Source organism: Lampetra fluviatilis, chromosome 1 (assembly GCF_964198595.1).
Source record: "Lampetra fluviatilis chromosome 1, kcLamFluv1.1, whole genome shotgun sequence".
Classification (NCBI taxonomy): Eukaryota; Metazoa; Chordata; class Hyperoartia; order Petromyzontiformes; family Petromyzontidae; genus Lampetra; species Lampetra fluviatilis.
In genome coordinates this window covers 32970532-32988114 of record NC_136275.1, presented here as the reverse complement: position 1 = coordinate 32988114, position 17583 = coordinate 32970532, and the positions used below count along the sequence as shown (strand labels likewise).

At 51.2% G+C, this 17583-nt stretch overlaps 1 protein-coding gene across 2 annotated transcripts in view; it reads right to left on the bottom strand.

The window, feature by feature from the left end:
• Positions 1-16804, bottom strand: part of LOC144934825 (ras-associating and dilute domain-containing protein-like) — a 70947-nt gene extending 54143 nt beyond the window's left edge. For both annotated transcript variants that reach the window (XM_078861035.1, XM_078861026.1), the window contains exons 1-7: positions 16676-16804; positions 10142-10502; positions 8505-8639; positions 7708-7867; positions 5535-6190; positions 907-944; positions 287-447 (exon numbers count right to left, since the gene is read on the bottom strand). In XM_078861035.1, the coding sequence (XP_078717161.1) occupies positions 287-447; positions 907-944; positions 5535-6190; positions 7708-7867; positions 8505-8639; positions 10142-10502; positions 16676-16776 (1612 nt within the window). In that variant the 5' untranslated portion in view covers positions 16777-16804. The remainder of the gene's footprint in view (positions 1-286; positions 448-906; positions 945-5534; positions 6191-7707; positions 7868-8504; positions 8640-10141; positions 10503-16675) is intronic.
• Between the last annotated feature and the right edge of the window lie 779 nt (positions 16805-17583).

The window sequence follows — 17583 nt, the reverse complement described above, 5'->3', positions numbered from 1 at the left end:
GTAGCGGCGATTCGCGGCATTATTAATGTTTCGATTTAAAGCTTTCGTGACTGCAGGGATTCATCTTCTTGGTTCTTTCGGTAAAGTCACGTAGAAGGGAAGTAATTAAATAATAAAAATAAAACATAATAAAATAATTTTCATGACGTTTCGGCTACAACGCAAGCAGCCGTCCTCAGGTGAAGACCAGGTCTGTCGGGGAGACAGACCTGGTCTTCACCTGAGGGCATTATTAATGTTTCGTCCGGGTGGGCGGCGTTGCGCTTGGTCGCGCCGCTTGGCTCACCTGCGTCTCCGTGGGCTCGCGCGTTGCCCCGCGCGAGCCCCGGCCCAGGGTTGCGCAGGAACGCCAGCAGGTGCAGCGCGTTGGCGAGCCAGTGGGCGACGGGCTGCAGGGCCCACACGAGGCCCGGCACCTCGCTGGCACTCACCTGGCTCTCCAGAGAGCTGCAAGACAAAGACAAAGATCCCCCACCCCCCGTAGAGCATGAACAGACTGTTGGGGCAAGTGCTGTTAGCGAGCACCCTATGAAGGCCGTCACGGCGCACGAGGGGGTGGGTGGCCAGCACCACAACCGGCCGTCTTTGTCTCCCCAGTGATGATGTTCATACACCGCACCAGGTGCTCATTTCAGGCTGAGACGACCTAGGGGAGGCCAATGACCGATTCAGATAATCGTCACCGGTGTTGGCCGTGAACACGATTCAAACTCGGTTCATAGCGCAGCGCGCGAACTGCTATACTACTGCTCCCCACAAAGAGCTGCACACACGTGCACAGCCACACAGATCTCCCCCTACCCCTTTATAATACTGTTGGGGCAAGGGGCTGTTAGTGAGCGCCTATTAATGGCGAGGCACGTAGCCATCATTCACAACCCTGAGTCCTTCCGCCTCCCCACTCACCTTTCAGGATGCTTTTCAAGGAAATCCTTCGTGTTGTCCTAAAACGAGAGACAGCGAAGGCACATTAAGGAGGCAGCGAGCGTGTTGCAGGCCCTTGCAAGCGAGCCTCTGTCGAGGGTTCGCGTCGTGTCGCGGGCTGCGCTGACCGTGCGGATCGATGCCAGCCTCCATCCCCGTGCCTCCATTGAACGCCATGAACCGTTTTGTAAACCCGGGGGTCACTCTTGCAAATGACACGGGGGTTCTCTCTTGAGTGCTCACCAGGGTAAACAAAATAAACCTGAACTTGTTGAGTTCGCAAGACGGTGTGAGAACTGCTCTATGGTACAGTCACAAGCAGAACGCCATTCTCTATCTCTAGGCGATACAGAGTGGAGTTCTGCTTATATTTGCTTTAACCCATAATTCTCCATAACAACGCACAACAACAACATAATGAGTCTGTATACGACATGGCAGAGTTAAGTCACTCCGTGACCAGTCTCTCCATAAACAATGATGATGTTAGGGAGTGGTCGTTTCTCCAGTTCAAATCGGCATTGATCACCGCCTCGGGTTTTGTTGTTGCAGGTGACGCGAGCCAGGTGATTAATTCACAGTTACATGGAGGAAAGCAGCAAAGGCCTGTGTATTGTACCATTAGGCCTGGCCAGACCTGTTCTCCTGGGAGCCTGCATGGATTTATTGCCTGGGAAAGCAGGGGTGAAGGTCACAGACTGCCTGACCTGAAGCCACAAGCACACCTCCGTATGATGGTGATAATGGTGGTGGTGGTTTTTAAGTCACTGATAGACTAAAATATAGAGTTTACTCACACGTGCATCCAACCAGTTTGTTCGTGGTGCAACGTTCCTTGAAAAACCCTGTGCTTGTTCTGTGCAATATTCACGTTTGTGTTGCTGTGCTCCTCGTGTAAAATAGCCAGGCAGCTGGCTAAAACGGGATCATCCGTGTGACAAAAATACAACTCAACTAAGCAAACTGCTTTGTGAATGATTATGATGATAGTGGCTGGGATGAGGGGTATGATGATGGATGATGATTATGCCTGGATGATGCTCAATTGGGTGGAGCTCATTTCTATTGTCAACTCTGCTGTCAGTTGTAAACATTCCCATGACAGCAGCCAGCCCGTCTCTCACCATCACAATGTTGACTTCCCATACAGCGGTGCCAAGGTTATTAGCTCATAGAGGATGATGGGCGAAGACGATCCTAGATCGAGAACATGAACTAGCGTCCTGCCGAGTTTTAGCACTCCGGCCAGAGTCGTCTACTTCGTAACATTACGGTGCTGCAAAGAGACTAAGGTCCCTCTCCTGTAAGGGGCCGTCCATAAATGACGTCACGCCATTTTGGACGATTTTTGACCCCCCCACTCTCGTTACACGGCGTCACAAAAAGTCAGACCCCCCCTCAAATATGACCAAACCATATTTCCATTTTGAAAATAAAACATGCTTCAAATCGCTTTAAACTATTGTCATTGTAGTGCGTATTTAATGTGGCGCTGCACTCTGGTGTTGTAGGAGAAAACATTTAAAAAAGAGTCTATTTAATTAAGTAAAACGTGTTGTCTATATTTATTTCAAGTTACGCATTTTGATGCGACGTCACATTTCTCAACCCCCCCCCCCTCGTCACACATCGTCACAAACGTCTGACCCCCCCCCCCTCCAAGTTGCGTGACGTCATTTATGGACGGCCCCTAACCTCACACAGTCTGTTGGGGTCTATGGCGGGCAGAGCACCTATGAAGGCCGGCATGGCACACAGCTCTATGTCGGGGTGTGTCAGTGAAGGTTGTGGCCCTTCCCAACGTGTTGGGGTTTTCAATTTACACCTCGCCTCGTCTGTTGGGGGCAGATAACAGCGCAGGGAGGATCACGGGTGCTCACAAACACTGGCTTTAATAGCACCCACGGCTGGGCGATCATTAATGTCGAGTAAACACGGCACGGGGGCTTCACAATGCTCTTCACAGCAGCTGTGATGGAAACGTGCATTGTGCGCCGACTGTATGTGGACTGTGTGTGTGTGCTTGGGTCGAGCGGTGGCACAGTGGTTAGCGCACTGCGCCCTGAACCCTGCGACTGTTTTTAAATTACCGCACAAATAGCGAGCGTTATACTCGAAGTGGTCCTGGGTCTCTTCGAGGTAGACTCAGCCTTAAATGAGTATCGTCTGTGAACATCAGCAGTGGGGAGACAAAGGCGGCTGATTGGTGGTTGCCACACCACTCCCACAATTGCTGACCAATTGTACGTTTGTATGTATGCGTGTAAGAAACTATTGATTGTGGGTATTAATTATCTCACGAACGTGGGTAACGACGCACACGAGCAGTGCTGCCTGTGTAAGATCCTACCAAATCGACGGAGAAAATTCAAGAAGCAATTAAGAAATTTTGACTTAAAACTTTCGTGACTGCAGGAATTCATATTATTTCGTTCTTTCGGTAAAGTCACGGCAGTATATAATGTCGACTGTAGCCTGGTTCTATAACCTGGAGGTTAATGCAACCAGCTTAATAACCATTGCTACAGTCTACATTATAGACTGCCAGTACACTCACTCTGATTAAGAACCAGGCTACAGTCTACATTATAGACTGCCAGTACACTCACTCCGATTAATAACCAGGCTACAGTCTACATTATAGACTGCCAGTACACTCACTCTGATTAAGAACCAGGCTACAGCCTATATCAGTGGTTTTTGTTTGGTTTATAATTTATTCTTTTTATTAACTTTAGTTTTATTTTTCTATCTACGTGACTTTACCGAAAGAACCAAAGAAAAGCAGTGAAGAAGTCAGAAAGAATGAGACATGGCGGGTGGGGGGGCAGTCAGTCTCATCGTCAAGGAGGAAAGACTGCAGTGGCTCAGACATCGAATAACGACGGATCCCATTCAAGATGTTTCATGAAAACTGATGCGATGGAAACCCACACAGGGGAATCGGAAAGAGATGAAGGCACGGGCCCAGACACCTCGCGCCGATGAGAAGACACGGGACCACGGCCGCAAGACGCAGCAGACAGGGCCTTGGCACGATGATAAAAATGCAACGCTACTAACAGCAGATACCCGCAGCGAAAGATCGCCAAAAGGTGGTGGGGAATTTGTGTGATGGACAACACGGTTGGCTACGTACGATGCGAAAGAAGTTCAACGTGCATACAGAAAGGCATGATGACACCCGGATGCTGTAGGAAGCAAAAGCATTGTGAATCACACGAGAGAACCAAGCCAGCTGCCACCACACGCGCAAGGCTCTCACAATAGAACGGTGAGTAGCAATGCAACACTCCTAGCTCCCCCACTGAATGTTCACGTACACACACACGCCGAATGCCCGTTACGCAAACACCACCCGCGTTCTCAGCACACTGCTAATTCACGAACGAGATGGCAGCAGTGCCATGTGTTTATAGCCCCAGTGAGTCATTCCTGTGAACACTCGTTATAAACTACCACACCTGGCCATACATACAAGCGTATTATTGTAATTGCTCAAGGTAACCTGTGTGTGAAATGGGTTACATATTAATCGTGAGAGTATTCAGATGATGTTCTTACGTCACTTTGGGCCCGAATCATCGCAGGGCCTTTGTCTTTGTGCCCCTCCGTTCATCTGTCTGTCACCCACTCACCCAGCTATTTCTGAGCCTCTTTGTGTTTGCACCTCCAGTGATTTAGCCAGGATTTAAAACTTGGGGGATGTAATGGGGTCGTACGTGTGCTCAGAGGTCCTTTAGACATCGTACGACTGTTCATTAGTGTGACTGTCCGTCTGTTTGTCTACGAGTCGAAATTTACCTACACCACCAATATATTTGTATGTTAATTAATTTGTCCAGCCATCTCTCCATCTTCCTCTCTGTTTGTTCATATATCCGTCCCAAGACTTTCCATCCATCTAATCTGGCTATCCAACTGTCTACCCATCCATTCGTTCCTCTGCTATCTGTCCATATGTCTGGATCTAATGTTTATTCGCATGCCTGCTTGTCCACTGATCGTTGTCTACTATCTACCTGCCCATGAGTCTTTCTTTCCATCCTACATCCATCCATTGGTATGCTGATCCATCTCACCGTTTGTCCATCTGTAAGACTTCCATTGTCTCTTAATCTGTCTCTCTGCCCATTCATCTTGTCCATCAGTCTGCCGTACAAATTGTTAATTCATCTACCTGTTCATCCATCTGCCTGCCTATCTGCAGGGCCATCCAGATATCAATAATACGATAACAATTTGGATTAATATAACGTCTAAATGTGACCACAAATCAAGAAGCTGAAAGAAAGAAATGTCCATCGATATCTTTTCAGCCATCCATCTGTCCATATGTCTATACTTTTATGCATACTTCTGTCTGTTTATTTGAAATAACATCAATCCATCTGTCCATCTGTATCTGCCCAACCACCCATCCCTATCCATTCATCTTCGTTGTCCAATTCTCTACGCGTCCACGCGTCGTCCACGCGTCGTCCACGTGTCGTCCACGCGTCGTCCACGCGTCGTCCACGCGTCGTCCACGCGTCGTCCACGCGTCGTCCACGCGTCGTCCACGCGTCGTCCACGCGTCGTCCACGCGTCGTCCACGCCGTCCCACTCACCCACGCGGCAGCCTGCATGCGACTCGCCATCTTCAACATCAGCCGGCGCATCTCGGGCGCCGAGAAGCGCAGCGCCGCGTGGCGCACGCACAGGCATAGCAGCCGGGCGAGCGCGAGCGGAGACGAGCTGCCCGCCTCCTCCTCCTTCTCCCCGCCGCCGCCGCCGCCACCGCCAGCGGCAGCAGCGCCTCCTCCTCCACCGCTGGGTGGCATCTTCAGGATCTTGTGCAGCAGCAGATCCTCGCTCCAAGGCTCAAAGCACAGCACGGCCGCCGAGCGAAACCTCGTCTCCTTAATTTCCGCCGGCAAATCGTCATCGTCATGGTCAACTTCATCCTCCATTGCCACTCCGTTGCACTGCTGCCGCGGCAGTTGCCGCGGTTTTACCGTGACGACGCCGCCCGGCGGGACGTTGTTCTGGAAAGAAGTTGACCCCGAGCTGCCCGTCCGCTCGTCCGCCAGAGCCGAGTTGCATCGGTGGCACAGCCGGTTTCTCTCCCCCGTGGGCCCCGTTTGTCCAACAGCTGCTCCGCTGCCTGGTTTGGTCACCACTGCCCCCCCATCACCGGGCCCGGGAAGGGCGACCCCGGCGGGCATGACGGTGGCGTCGGTGTCCGTGTCGTCCGACGAAGTGGTCTCCGTAAAGACGGACACCTCTGCAGGATGACAAGACACATCGGGGGCAACGTGAGCTGTGGCCGTGCTACTTTGCCCACGGGCCTCGATGAATGGGTAACTGTTCATAGGCCAAATTAACGCCGTTCATCCTGACACACTATGAAAGTTACATTTAAATCAGGGCCCCATTATTATTATTCACTTCATCTCTCTGCCCTCTGTTATGATTAAGGGCATTAAGGGCTATTGGCCACGAAACATCACACATTGTATAATCTGTTCTCTTTGGGGCAACGCAGTATCACGATGTTTAAAGTGAGCATGGAGCCATATCTTCACCCCCCCCCCACAGTGATTCTCTGAATTGTCTCGATTGCAAGGGCTGTGATTTGATCGTGGAATCTCACGAATTTACCTCCTCATTTGTATTGTTGCTCATTATTTCGGTCTCATTTATTCATCACAGTTTTCGAAACGTCGTACTCAGATTGTACATGTTGTGGCTTGGCTGTCCAACACACCGGCGTGCTGTACTAGTGACGAATTGCCACGTTCTGTTGCCGTGACAACCCTTACGAGTTGGCTGTGTCGTGTGGTGGTCAGTGCGAGTTCGTGAAGGCGTGGGAGCACGGATGTGGGAGCGTAGAAGTAAAGTACAACAATGGATTTAGCTGCACTGAGACCAATGGATCACTCCGCACATTCCACATTTCTAGGGCAGAGGCATACATCTTTATTGATGTCCCACAAATCGGTGGTTGCCGTGGGTGGCTCAGCTCAAGGTCAATAAAATCCCTGCCACTTTGTGAGAAGTATCGCACAACAGAGAGGCCAGCTCCTGCTACAGGAATGTGGAATCTCCACGACGGGTCCGAGCGCCGCCCAATTGCTCTGCTGAGCAAGGACATATTTCTATTTGATATTTACGAAGTGGGCAAACCTGTCCGTGTGCGTTTATGCGCGCCACAAATGCAGAACTCTACACACCCTCAGTGAGTGTCCCCGTGTGTATTTAGCCAGCAGAGCGTGCTGCGAGGCGCATTCCTCCACCGCGGCCGCGTCTCACGCCTTGCCAGTCCCTGCCCTCTGGCATTTCCCATGCCCCACAGAGACACTCTCTTCCCCATCGTCAGCAGTGTGGACAGAGTACTTGTACAGGAAGTTCAAGTGAGAACGCGAGTGTCATTGCCTGTGTATTTCTGTGCCTGTGTGTCAAGCGTCTCTGCGTCTCTGTGCACATGCCACACCGGTGTCTCCGTACCGTATCCATTCCCTCATTAAAATGCAAATCAATTTATAACATTTTTGACGTGCGTTTTTATGGATTTTTGTGTTGTTATTCTGTCTCTCACTGTTCAAATAAACCTACCATTAAAATTATAGACTGATCATTTCTTTGTCAGTGGGCAAACGTACAAAATCAGCAGGGGATCAAATACTTTTTTCCCGCACTGTATGTCGTGTGTCTGCGTTCCAGCATCCACGCCCGTGCATCAGTGTCCACGCATCCGTGCGCACGTGTGCCCTTGTCTCAGTGTCCACGTGTGGCGAGTACCTGCCGGCCCTGTCGTGGCCCTGAGCTCCATGCCCGAGCGCCGTCGGATCTGGAATCGGCGCGAGAACCCGGGGCTGGGCCTCCACAGCGCCTGCAGCTCCAGCGGCCGCTCGTTTGAGGCCAGCGCGCGCACCGACTCCGGCACCCACACACGCGCCTCCTGCAAGCACGCGGCACGGACAACGGATCCCCTGTATATCCTACAAGGAAACTGCTGGGTCAAGTGCTGCTGAGCAAGGAGCTGCCTGATAAGGCTGGGGCTGACCATGAGGGGGGTGGTATGGCGAGAACCGACCAATTGCCTTTGTGCCCTCAATGCTGATGCTTTCACAGCGCAGCGCACAAGACAATTTCAGATGCAGCTTTCCCAGCCAGGGTGAAGACGTGTCCCTCGGGTCGTCGTGTTCGAAGCGCAGTGCACGAAACACTGCTCTGCTGATCCACACTGGTACACAAAGACTAAGATCCCCCGTGTAGCCTGAACAGACTGTAGGGGCAAGTGCTGTTAGCGAGCACTTAATGAAGGGTGGCACGGCACACGAGGGGGTGGGTGGCCAGGACCACGCCCTGCCGCCTTTGTCTCCCTAGTGGCGATGTTTACGCACCGCACCAGGATCACATGTGAGGCTGAGTCGACCTAGGGGATGCCCAGGACGGTTTAAGATGATCGTCACCGGTGTCGACCGCGAGCGGGAAACGAACCCGGCTCGCTCCCCCACAATCATAATCGCCACCACCTCTACCACCGACAACCTCACATCCACCGCGACCACCACCACCTCCCAGCACAGGCCCACCTCTGAAGACGTCCCCTCCGACCCGTTGCCATCCTCCACCCAGGCGCACTCCGCGTCCTCCAGGCGCCCGATGGCGTCGCACAGCACGTACTCGTGCGCGCGGCTCGGGTCGAGCCCGTACCGCGAGAGAGCATCCTGGGGGGGGGGGTGCGGGGGGGGGGGGCAGAGAAGTCGTCGTCGTCATCGCACACCCACACCCACCGACCACCAGCCTCCTGCACCATCGAAAACTCGCGTGCGGATTCCATTTGAATGCGGGCAACCGGAGTTTCCCCGAGGTGGAGGTGAAATCCCGAGGGTTCTCCAGTGGGATCGGCGATCAGGTAATTAATCGTTCAGCATGTTCACGTTGACCCACCAGCAAAGTGAGCATTGGACCATCGGACACCTCCGACGTTGGATAAACTCATGTTCATGTTTTGATGTTGAAGATCTCTAATATTCGGCAATGGATGCTCCTCACCTTGAATACCCAACGTGAGCCACATGCAATCGGAAGGTTGCAAGTATACATCTCGGTGGGGAGGGAGTGAGGGAGATTGACTCATCATCCCTACAGGGTTCATAAAACTAGCACCGTTTTGTGGGAAAGTCAGCAATCGTGTTCATATGGAAAAACCCTCACCATAGGAATGTGGAGTTTACACCACTGGCTCAGCACTTCGTCCAATTTTACTTTAAATTGACCGTGATCTGGATGCGTCGCTCTAGTGCCAGGAGAGAGTTATCTTACACATATAACACCAACATGACCTTTAATGCTTTGTCAAAAAATATTTGAGCTCGATGGCTGTGCAAAGATGATGGCTGTGTACAGGTCATGAGCAGTGCACAACAGCATTTGAATATCAAGGGACATTATCTCATGACGTTTTGGAGACAGCAAGGAAAGACAAAGTCAACGAGCACCTATATAGCCTTAACAGACTCGTGCGGCAAGTGCGGTTCGAGAGCACCTATTAAAGCTGGCATGGCACACGAGGGGGTGGTGTGGCAAGCACCACACCGGCTAACTTTGCCTTCCAGTGCTGATATTAATTACACACCACGCCAGGTGCTCATGTAAGGCTTAGTCTACCGAGAGGAGGCCAAGGATCGATTACAATTCCATTTAATAATTGCCACCGTTTGCCGTGAGCGAGTTGCCGATGTTGTGGCACAGCCCGCGAAGCGCCACACTGCCACTCCCCACAAGCGTCAATAAATACAGACACTAAGGCAAAGATCTCCCGTGTAACCCACACAGACTGTTGGGCACAAACACTGTTAGTGAGCACCTCTAAAGGCCGGCAGAGCACAACAGCAGTGGGTGGGTGGCCAGCACCACGTTTGCCCGGCCCCCTTTCTCTCCCCAAAGCTAAAGTTTACACATCGCACCGGGTGCTCGTTTGAGGCTGAGTCGACCCACGGGAGGCCCAAAACCGGTTCAGATAATCGTCACTGGTGTTGGCCATGAGCAGGAATCGAACTCGGGTCGCCGGGTTCGTAGCGCAGCGCGCCAACCGCTACACTACCGCTTCCCACCCACACACGGATCCACACACGCACGGATCCACACACATGCAAAGATGCACACGACAAAGACACAGAGACGCTGGCGGGAGGCTCGCGAGCCCCCTGTGCCCACACACCCCCACCTGCACCAGCTGGTGGGCGCTGCTGTCGGGCGACGTGAGCACGCCCTTGTAGAGCGTGCCGCGGCTGATAAGGTCCCCGTAGACCCTGACGACGGACGGCTTCGACGGCAGGAGCCCCCCGTTCAAGCCGGGGGACGTGGAGGGTCCCGGGGAGACCCCGCCTCCTCCCCTCGCATCCCCCGGGCCGCCACCGCCCTGCAGGGAGACGTCGGTCGAGGAGGAGGAGGACGGGTTGCGACCCCGGGGCAGCATCCCCCGGATGAAGCCCAGGCTGTAGCGCTTGTTCTGCCCTTGCCTCGCGGCGCTCTGGCCCGAGGCGGCCGGCTCGCTGAGGGTGCCCGAGCTCGCAGAGGAGTTGGACCTGTGGTGCGAGCACGGAAGGCCTGGTTAGACAGACGCCAGTGGTGGTACTGCTACTGCTAACGATGGTCGACGACGGCTGGGCGTGGTGCTAGCCACCCACCCCCTTCGTGTGCCGTGCCACCCTTCATTAAGTGCTCGCTAACAGCACTTGCCCAAAATGTCTGTTAAGCCTTTAGGGGGGATCTTTGTCTTTGGTGGTGGTGGTGCATGCTGGCAGTGGTAATGGCGGTGGTTTGATAGCAATGGTGGTGTGCTGGTGGTGTGCTGGTGGTAGGTGATGGTGGTTATCGTGGCGGTAGCTGTGGTGGTGTGATGTTGGTGATGGTGGTAGTATCGTGGCAATGGTGGTGTGTTGATGGGAAGTGGTGGTGATCGTGGTGTTGATAGTGGTGGTGGTGGTGGTTGAGACAAAACGCATTGCCTTCACGTACGCAGATGACCGAAAAGGTGAGACAAATGCCAATGATGTTAAAGCCACGGTCTTCCTTCACAAGCGTGGCACACAAACTAGCACGCCCTTCTCAGATATCATACTTGTCAGCAGCTATTGAACGAACCGTTCCAGCACTTGTCCCCAGGACTGTTGATGTGTACCTCATTTCGAGGCTTACTTTGAATAACCTCTAGCGGTTCGATTAATTGTCACAATTCTGGGTCGTGATACGAACCAACAGTTACAACATATTGTTTTAACACCGCAGTGCATCCGAGTGCCTACAGCAGTAGCGGCAGGGGTCACACTAACTGCACTAGTTACAACTTACAATTGGGAAAGCATCGATTTTGACGTGCACAATTCAATACAATTGATTTCAGCTCACGCACCTTCTCAACCCCGACGCGCCGTGATCGACAATCAACCTCTGATCACGTGTGCCGCTGGCAGGAGACGAAGCATCAGCTGACCTAATAATCTCCACTGTTGCCGGCCTATCTGGGATGCTGCCGTGCTGTGATGGTCAGCAGCACTGGACTGGCATTCCAGAGGTCCGCCGGCTCGCTGCAGTTGAAACAATGTGGCAAGTTTCTTGAACTCCACCACCCCCACTGCCCCTTGTGTTCGCCCAGCTGTGTAAGTGGCTTTAACCACCACAGTCGACGGGCAGGTCCCCTGTGGAGGGGTAGATTGTGGGTACTCCACCACCAACCTCTTGCGAGAAGACGTCTGACCAGGAGTAGGCCAAAGCACACCCAAGAGCTCTTCTCTACAGAGTCATCTGCCAACACGTGACCAATCGATCACAGGGCTTCATCGTTGCCTTTGACCGATCTTCTATCTGTCGAAATGTTACCAATTTATCTCTATGGATTGTACGGACCTATCTCTCGATAAGACATCTGAATGTTCGTCTCTGGTTTCCTCACATCCATAACAAAAGTCAAGAGAAGTGGCTAAATATCGCGAGCAGGACCCTATTTCACACAAGTCCCGAGATTCAGTGCGGGTTGTCTGTGTAAACAAACGACTTGCTCCGACAGGATTAAACAAATCAACGACCGCACCTATTCGCGTTAAACAGTCCGATCCAAAGGTACTGTATGTTTCTATAGCATTGATAAAGTAAATAAGTACATGGACTAAACACAGAAGTTATAAAGTCAGAGGTCGGCATATATCCCTGCTCAAGTGAGCGTGGGACAGTGCTCAGCTCCACTGGCAGCCCTAAGCTAGCGTTGCGAAATTCCACATTCCTATGGCAAGGATCAGTCCATCTATGCATAGCGCTTTTCAAAAACGCTCAACTAGTCTTACCATTCCCAGATAGTCCGAGTGATGCGTTGAGCTGCTCCCCCCAGACACACAGATGAGTTTACAACTTGTAAGCGAAGTACGAGACAAAACAGATACAAATCAAAACGTGAAGCGACGTTAGGTAACGCGAGCACATGAGCCGACCTTGTCCAACGAAGCTTTGCTCCGCGAAAGCCGTTCAGAGCGTTATTCCTTGAGCCGACACCCACCGAGTCCGTCGGTGTTCGAGCGATTTGCCGGTGGGCCTGTCCACAAACACCCGGCGAAGCCCAACACCACCACGACGCTCTCCGTCCTCCTCGGTGCCCGTGTCGCGTATACGAACGCCTCGAGAAACTAAACTCCGAACCGTGGGTGCGTGTTGTGCGAGCACACGCACGCACGCGCAAGGTGTTCAGAGCGAGGGTGTTGGCTGAGCTATGGGCCCGGGTGCCAAAGGTATGTTGAAGCTTGCGGCAAATTGACAAAATGTTGTACCAACTTGCAAGTGCATCGGCGGTAGCCTCGCCCTCAAGGTCAGGGCTGCAATCGGAAAGGGAAAGACATCTCTGCCTGCTCCTGGACTAAAGCGTCTTTGAACTGCGACCAAACACCTCTGACTTCGGAGAACGGTGGTGGAAATTCCACATTCCAGTGGCAGTGCCCAGGCTCTACTCCTGACTTAATGAAGCGGCCACGGCCACCGCAGACTTCTCTGCAATGGAACGGACGCAGCCTCGTAGGGCGGTGTTCATTTTTTTTTTTACCATCGCGGAGGTTGGGATGACGACGGCGATTGATGGCGATGACAAATGTGAACTCGTTCCGTTACCAAACACTTGCACTTTGCAACGGCTGCCAGCTTAGTATCGGAATGCCAAGTCAAGGGTCTCCCTGCACAACTGAACGTGCGGGGGTGGCAACTCCACATTCCAAAAAGCGGCACTTGTATCATGGAGCACGTCGGATGCTAATCAACGGTGTTGTTCCCGTGGATTGACATGGCGCCTGTCATAGGGACGTGGGATTTCTAGCAATGGCTAAGGGTTCCTCACCCCCATTGCTTGGTTGAGCAGGGAATCATTGACTATGAAAAGTGAGTACAGTAGTCGACTGATTGAACAAATGAACAACGACACACACACACATACGCACAATAACACGAAGATTACACACACAGGCACCCAAACATATACACACAGACAAACATACACAGATGATATACATACAGATAGCCAAACACACACCAACATGCAGACACACACAGAGGTGCCTAAACACACATAATACAAACACACAAATCACAAAGGTACCCAAATACAGACACACGAATACACATACACACGCAGACACCCACATACATATACAATACACAACAATTACACGTACCGACACACGCTTTACACACGTAATTACCTACAAGCATCTATTTCTGTGCCAGCTATGAGCAAATATGTCAATGCATGAGAACCTAGTATTAGATCATTGGGCAAACGTGGTTGGGATTAAGATAAATTTAGGATCTCTGGAGTTATATTTGTTTACACGATGTTTAAATGTTCACACTGGCTGTGTAACCATTAATGTATCGCTTACACGTCCAGTTGTTCAATAACAATTTGTCAATAGTGCAAAGACATTTTATTGTTTTCAACGGCTAAAACTCACGTTAACAATGTCGACCTTTTAGGTCAAGACAGTATTTTGTAATCTCCAGTGCCATGCAAATTCATCTTATCTGCAACGTTCTTATCCATGACTCCTATTATTGGTGACCGCTGAGGTCCGCGAAAACTCCTATTAGCCACCGGCCCTATTATCCTTATTATCCACGATTACCAGCGACCTTTTGCATGGGTCTCTGTGGGAATGGCTTCATATTATCCGATTTGTGCGTGGATAAGGGAGTCCCATGGCAAATTCATCCTATTAGCCGCAGGTCATCTGTAAATTTCTACCCCACGGATAAGAGTAAAATAGCAGACAACCTTAAGGACCCATTACATTAATTCCCCCACAGATTGGGGGCGTTTCTCCTGTAACTGCATCGGAGCAAACACTCTCCCCAAAACTTTGTATCCAATCATAGTCCAGAATCTTGTTCTGATCCCGATCGTAGACTTTCCTAGGTCTGTGATTTAACAAAAAGCAGTGACCGCAATATGCACACGCCGGTCCCTACATAGGTCTATCAAGACTGTGCAGTCGACTGCAATAAAGTTCAACACCAGAACCTGCACCAGATCTCAGTACAAATACATTCTTGCCATTCAAACGCAAATGCCAATTCCCAGTGAAACCCAGACAAAGTCTTAGGTACTAATTTATCGAACCTGTAGCACCGACTCCTCATCCTCTCAAACTCATAATCCTAAACCCTAAATCCCTTACCAAAAACCCCAAACCCTAAACCCCTGAATCCTTATCCCCAATCCTCAACTCCGAAATACTAAACCTCGAATACTAAACCCCGAATCTGAAATCCCTGACCCCTAAACCCCAAGCTGAAATCCCGAGACTGAAATCCTTACCCTAAAACGTAACCCCGACCAGTGCACAAAGGCTAAACCAGTGACGTCTCTTCATAGACTGAAAGTTAAACAAGTGAGACTCGAGGAGAACCGCTAACGAGTAGTTGTAATCAAGGGCAGCTCTATTTGGATATATACATCTGCAGGAATCGTAGTGTTAGAGACACGCACTATATCCTTGGCATCTGTGGGGTCAATAGGAATAATAGTTTCAACTGGTAATGTGCCACATAGTGTGCGGTCACTCACGCGATGTGCGGCCACCAAATTCCCCCCCCCCAAAGCTCTGCAATCCTCTACATATTAAGGTGTCATCGGACAATTAATTTGTTTACATGCGGGAAGAAACCGGAGCACGGCGGAGAAAACTCACGCATGGAAGGGGGCAACACTCTATCCCATAGGGATGGAACAGGTGGAGTCCACATTTGTTGTACAGCCTTCTCTTGGCGAGTCAGGGTATCACTCCTCCTCGACGCCGACAGGAAGGGAGTTTCACAACTTGTGTGATCCATCAACCCTCGCCCTCACAGCGCTGGATTACAGGTCACTTGCATAACAAACCACCACCCAGTAAAGGTTGCAATAGTCACTTCCTGATGACAGTCATTAAATCAAGCATGGGAATTTATCGCATGACCTCATATAGGAAGCTGCAAAGGTGGGCTAAAAATGAATATGAGCAAAACAAAGTTCGCCATGCAACTGAAGATATCTGTCAGGGGGTCAGGACTGGAGAAAACAAGATACTGTGTTTTGCCGCAGGGCAGTTATGGAAGGAAAACCGGGATAACATATTACTAAATACAGAGGCATACTAGAGCAGATTGGAGTGCTTTCGAATAACTGAACTTAATGATAAAAAGCAAAACACCAGTGTGCCGCCAACTGGCCACTATATCAGAAGGTCGCGAGTTCAAATCCTGGTTGGAGGTTGCCTCAGCCCATCATCCCTCCGGGGTCAATTAAACGGGGACCACTTTGTGGACAAGTCAACAGTGGTTGTCCTATGGATACTCTCGCCCTCGCCTTAGGAATGTGGAATTTCCGTCACTGGCTCAGGAAGTATTTTTTTCTTAGTTTAACACGTAGGCTTTCGCGACCAATATTATACGTAGGGTTTTTCTTGGTTAGATTGCGTAAATATGTGCCGTTAAACCCGCCACCACCCGGCACAGCCGATTAGTAAAGTTTGTGACGTAAGAAACAACATGGCAATTCGTTACTCGTACAGCACACCGGTGTGTTGGAGAGTAAACCCACAGTTTAACTCAGTGTATATTACCTGATATGACATTTGGAGTTTGATTCCAACCCTCGGCCACCAACACCAGCGACGATTATCTGAACCGGTCCCCTATGTAGACTCAGCCTCAAATGAGTATACCTGGTGTGATGTGTAAACGTGGCCCTTGGGGAGACAAAAGCGGCCGGGCGTGGTGCTGGCCACCCACCCCCTCGTGTGCCACAGCGCCGGTCTTCACAGGTGCTCGCTAACAGCACCTGCCCCTACAGTCTGTTAAAGGCTATACGTGGGATCTTTGTATGTGTGTGAATATGTATGTGTGTATCCATGTGTGTGTGTATCTGTGTGTGTGTGTATCTGTGTGTGTGTGTATCTGTGTGTGTGTGTGTGCATCTTTGTGTATGCATCTCTGTGTGTGTATCTCTGTGTGTGTGTATCTGTGTGTGTGTCTGTGTGTATCTATGTGTGTGTATCTGTGTGTGACTCTCTGTGTGTGTATGTCTGTCTGTGTCTGTGTGTATGTATGTGTGTATGTGTGTGTGTCTGTGTGTGTGTATATATCTATCTGTGTGTGTATATCTATCTGTGTGTCTGTGTGTGTGTATGTGTGTGTGTGTATATCTATCTGTGTATGTGTGTGTGGATGTGAACTCGACACTGACCACACGGAGCTGGCGCTGGGGCTGCGCGAGTGGCTCGAGCCCGGGGAGTCCGCGGCGGCGGCGCGCGGCGCGTGCGGCTCCGCGGGCATCACGGTCCGCATGGCGCCCTCCGCTCCCCTCTCGCCTCTTCCTCCCTCCCCAGAGGACCCCCCCCCCCACCCGTTCCTTGCTTACTTCTACAGACAGCCCTGTCCCCACTACACACACCGCACTCTCTCCTCCTCCTACAGACACTCAGGGTCCTCTGGGTCCTCTCCCGTGGGAGGAACTCCCGTCTTTCTTCTCTCTCCAGACACCCCTCGACCCTGACGCGTCTGCTGACTCTTCCCCTACTCCTCTGTAGACAAACCCCTACTCCACACACACCCTCTCATCCATCTCCTCCTGTCTACTTCCTTTCCCCTTCTCCGGATCCTTTATTCTCGACTCGCTCCCCCTACGCTGCTAAAGCTCTCCCCTCCCTCCCTCTCAGTCGCTCGCCTCTCCCTCCCCTCCTCCTCCTCTCCCTGCCCAGCACCGCTCCAGCCTCCCCTCTAATCCTCTATGAATCCACCACGCAGCCAACATCAACGACCCCACGTGTCCCCAGCCTGAGCGACCACATCAACAATGGACCACTTTAGACAGACGACACGGCATAGGCTCATACACTCACCCACAGCCAGTGCTATTCCTATCGAAACAATTAACAATATCACCCTCTATACGACCAATACCATCACCCTTTAGGCTACCAGTCCTATTTCTGATAAAAAAAATAGGATTGCACAATCAATGCTTAGCTCTCGATACAATCAATACTATACTCGATTTATACAATCAATAGTGTTAGTCTCAATACAAATATATGCTTCACCGTCGATACAATCAATGATGTAGTTACGACGACGAAACTCTCTATACAATCA